Raw genomic sequence first — 2,236 nt, 5'->3', positions numbered from 1 at the left:
AAATATCTGGGGTCTAAATAGACCCCTGACATTTCCCTTTTGAAATAGAAAAAGAAATTAAGGACATAGAGTCCTCAATTTCTTTTTCTGCAGCCCCAGCACTCAATGAATGAGAAGCACTCAGTACAGAGGCTTCTCATTCATTCACAAACTAATGATAGTAAAAATATCTTACTATCATTAGTTTCTGAATGGGGAGGAGCTTCTGTAGTGAGTGCTAGTCCCCATTCATAAATTCTTCAATGAACAGGCTGTGATGTAAACCACAGCCTGTTCATTCATAACTGGGGACACATAGTACTATGTGTCCCCAGTTATTTACAAACACTGGAGTGATCAGACGATCGCTCCGGTGTTTGCTGTAAACAGAGGGATCGTTAAATATCAATGATATTTAACGATCCCCCGCTCGGCCACGCTACAGAGCCGCTGTCATAAAAAAACTGACAGGATGACAGCGGCTCCGATCGGAACACCGCTCGGCCATCCTGAATTGCGGCTAGCTCATGAGCTTATAGTAGAATTGTAAATGCCAGGTCCGTAAGGCATACTGAGCTGGCCAGCGAGAAGCACTTTTGTACCTCCGTATGCTGTACGTCCTTGGCAGCAAAAGGGTTAAAGTGAATCTGTCAGCCATTTTGCACATTTAAAATTCAAAGTCCCGCACTACAAAAAATAGCCAGCAAACATTTTGTGCTTTCCCACTTTCTGCCCTGTATCCTTTCCAATGAGACAGGGAGACAGTGGGTGGGATTTACTATGGGAGCTTAGCATCATAATTTGTATCTAGGTATCAGTACTATCGTCATACAGTAGATAGCAGATAGGGAGAGGATTCCTGTCATTTGACTTCATGCTTTCTGCTGACATTTAATTACAATATGGCTTGTGTAGCAATTAGATGTTATATCATTTTTTGTAACAAAAGTTGAGTTTATATTAAAGCTTCCACACCAGATTGCGTCTTTCTATACTACTCCAGAGAGGCTGTCTGAATTTAGCATGTATGAGTATTTTTTGATTGTCCGGAACATGTCTCCCCAGGTCAGAAAAACGATATTTTGAATAATCCAAAAGTGATAAATGCATTTTTTTTAAGTTTAATTTTGCATAAAAGTTAGCTATACTTTCATTTTCTATCTGTATCATTTTTGATACAATGTTGTGTTAATAAATATATATGGCCATTTCGCTCTATGAAGTGGGAAAATATTAATGTCTTATTAAATACTAAGAAGAAACTGAACAATTAACCTTTTTTCTTGTTTTGTTTCTTGATCTTTTCAGTTGTATGCTGTATAGTTGGCCTGCTAATTGGCTTGCTCTTTGTTCAGCGATCAGGATCCTACTTTGTCAGTATGTTTGATGACTATTCAGCCACTTTACCCCTCATCATCGTGGTTATATTTGAAAATGTGGCTGTAGCCTGGGTGTATGGAGCAGACAGGTACAATATACATTTATGAATTTAGAAATCAAATGTTTTAATGTAAAGAAAAGTGTATATGTGTGCATATATATTAGGGATGTCCCAATGCCACTTTTTCAGGCCCAAGTACAAGTACTTGCCGATACCAATTACCGATACTTTTTCTTAAAGGGACAGGTGACTTTAAATGGTCCATAGTACAACTACATGTTCTGTACTATGGATCATGATTTAACCTAATCATGTTATCAGCGGAGAATTGTAACTCTATTGCTGGAGTGTAGTGGAGGTGTGTGCTGTATATATGTACTACATATACATTACACACGTCCAGTATATAATTGTAATAGATACAGTATAAATTACAAAATATAAACATAACAGTTAGATAAATAACAGACTTTAAAGTAAAGATAAAAATTACCCCATTATAATTTAATAATAATAATTTTCCTTTGCTAAATGCAACTAAAAATAAATAAATAAGGTAAAAACATGCAAATGTTATCAGTGAGCAGAAATCACTGCAAACTGCTAAGAGCAAATTATAACAAATGCCCTAAATGTGTTTGAGCCCCAAGAATGTTCACTGCTTTAAAAGCACAGTTGTCTTCTTCCACACTAGACTTCAATATCAAGAGCCTTTGGTTAGGAGGTAAACCATGTCTTTCAGAGCTTTGAAGATGTATAAGAGGATAGACAAACGTAGCAAACAGGGATTAACTTGCAGATGCTTGCTTTATTAATCCCATGTTTTGCAATCTCTTCAGCAAACACCTTCAACAACTAAAAGACAAATATTAGGAT

General features: G+C 36.7%; 1 protein-coding gene across 1 annotated transcript in view; it reads left to right on the top strand.

The window, feature by feature from the left end:
- Window positions 1-1,470, top strand: part of LOC108800942 (sodium-dependent neutral amino acid transporter B(0)AT2-like) — a 44,293-nt gene extending 42,823 nt beyond the window's left edge. Inside the window, exon 10 of the mRNA XM_018572926.1 lies at window positions 1,288-1,470. Within this exon, the coding sequence (XP_018428428.1) occupies window positions 1,288-1,466 (179 nt within the window). The 3' untranslated portion in view covers window positions 1,467-1,470. The remainder of the gene's footprint in view (window positions 1-1,287) is intronic.
- The last annotated feature ends 766 nt before the right edge of the window (window positions 1,471-2,236 follow it).

This window comes from Nanorana parkeri, unplaced genomic scaffold, assembly GCF_000935625.1.
Source record: "Nanorana parkeri isolate BGI_ZX_2015 unplaced genomic scaffold, ASM93562v1 scaffold2174, whole genome shotgun sequence".
NCBI lineage: Eukaryota > Metazoa > Chordata > Amphibia > Anura > Dicroglossidae > Nanorana > Nanorana parkeri.
The sequence above is the reverse complement of the archived record's forward strand: the minus strand, read 5'-3'. Positions and strand labels throughout refer to the sequence as shown.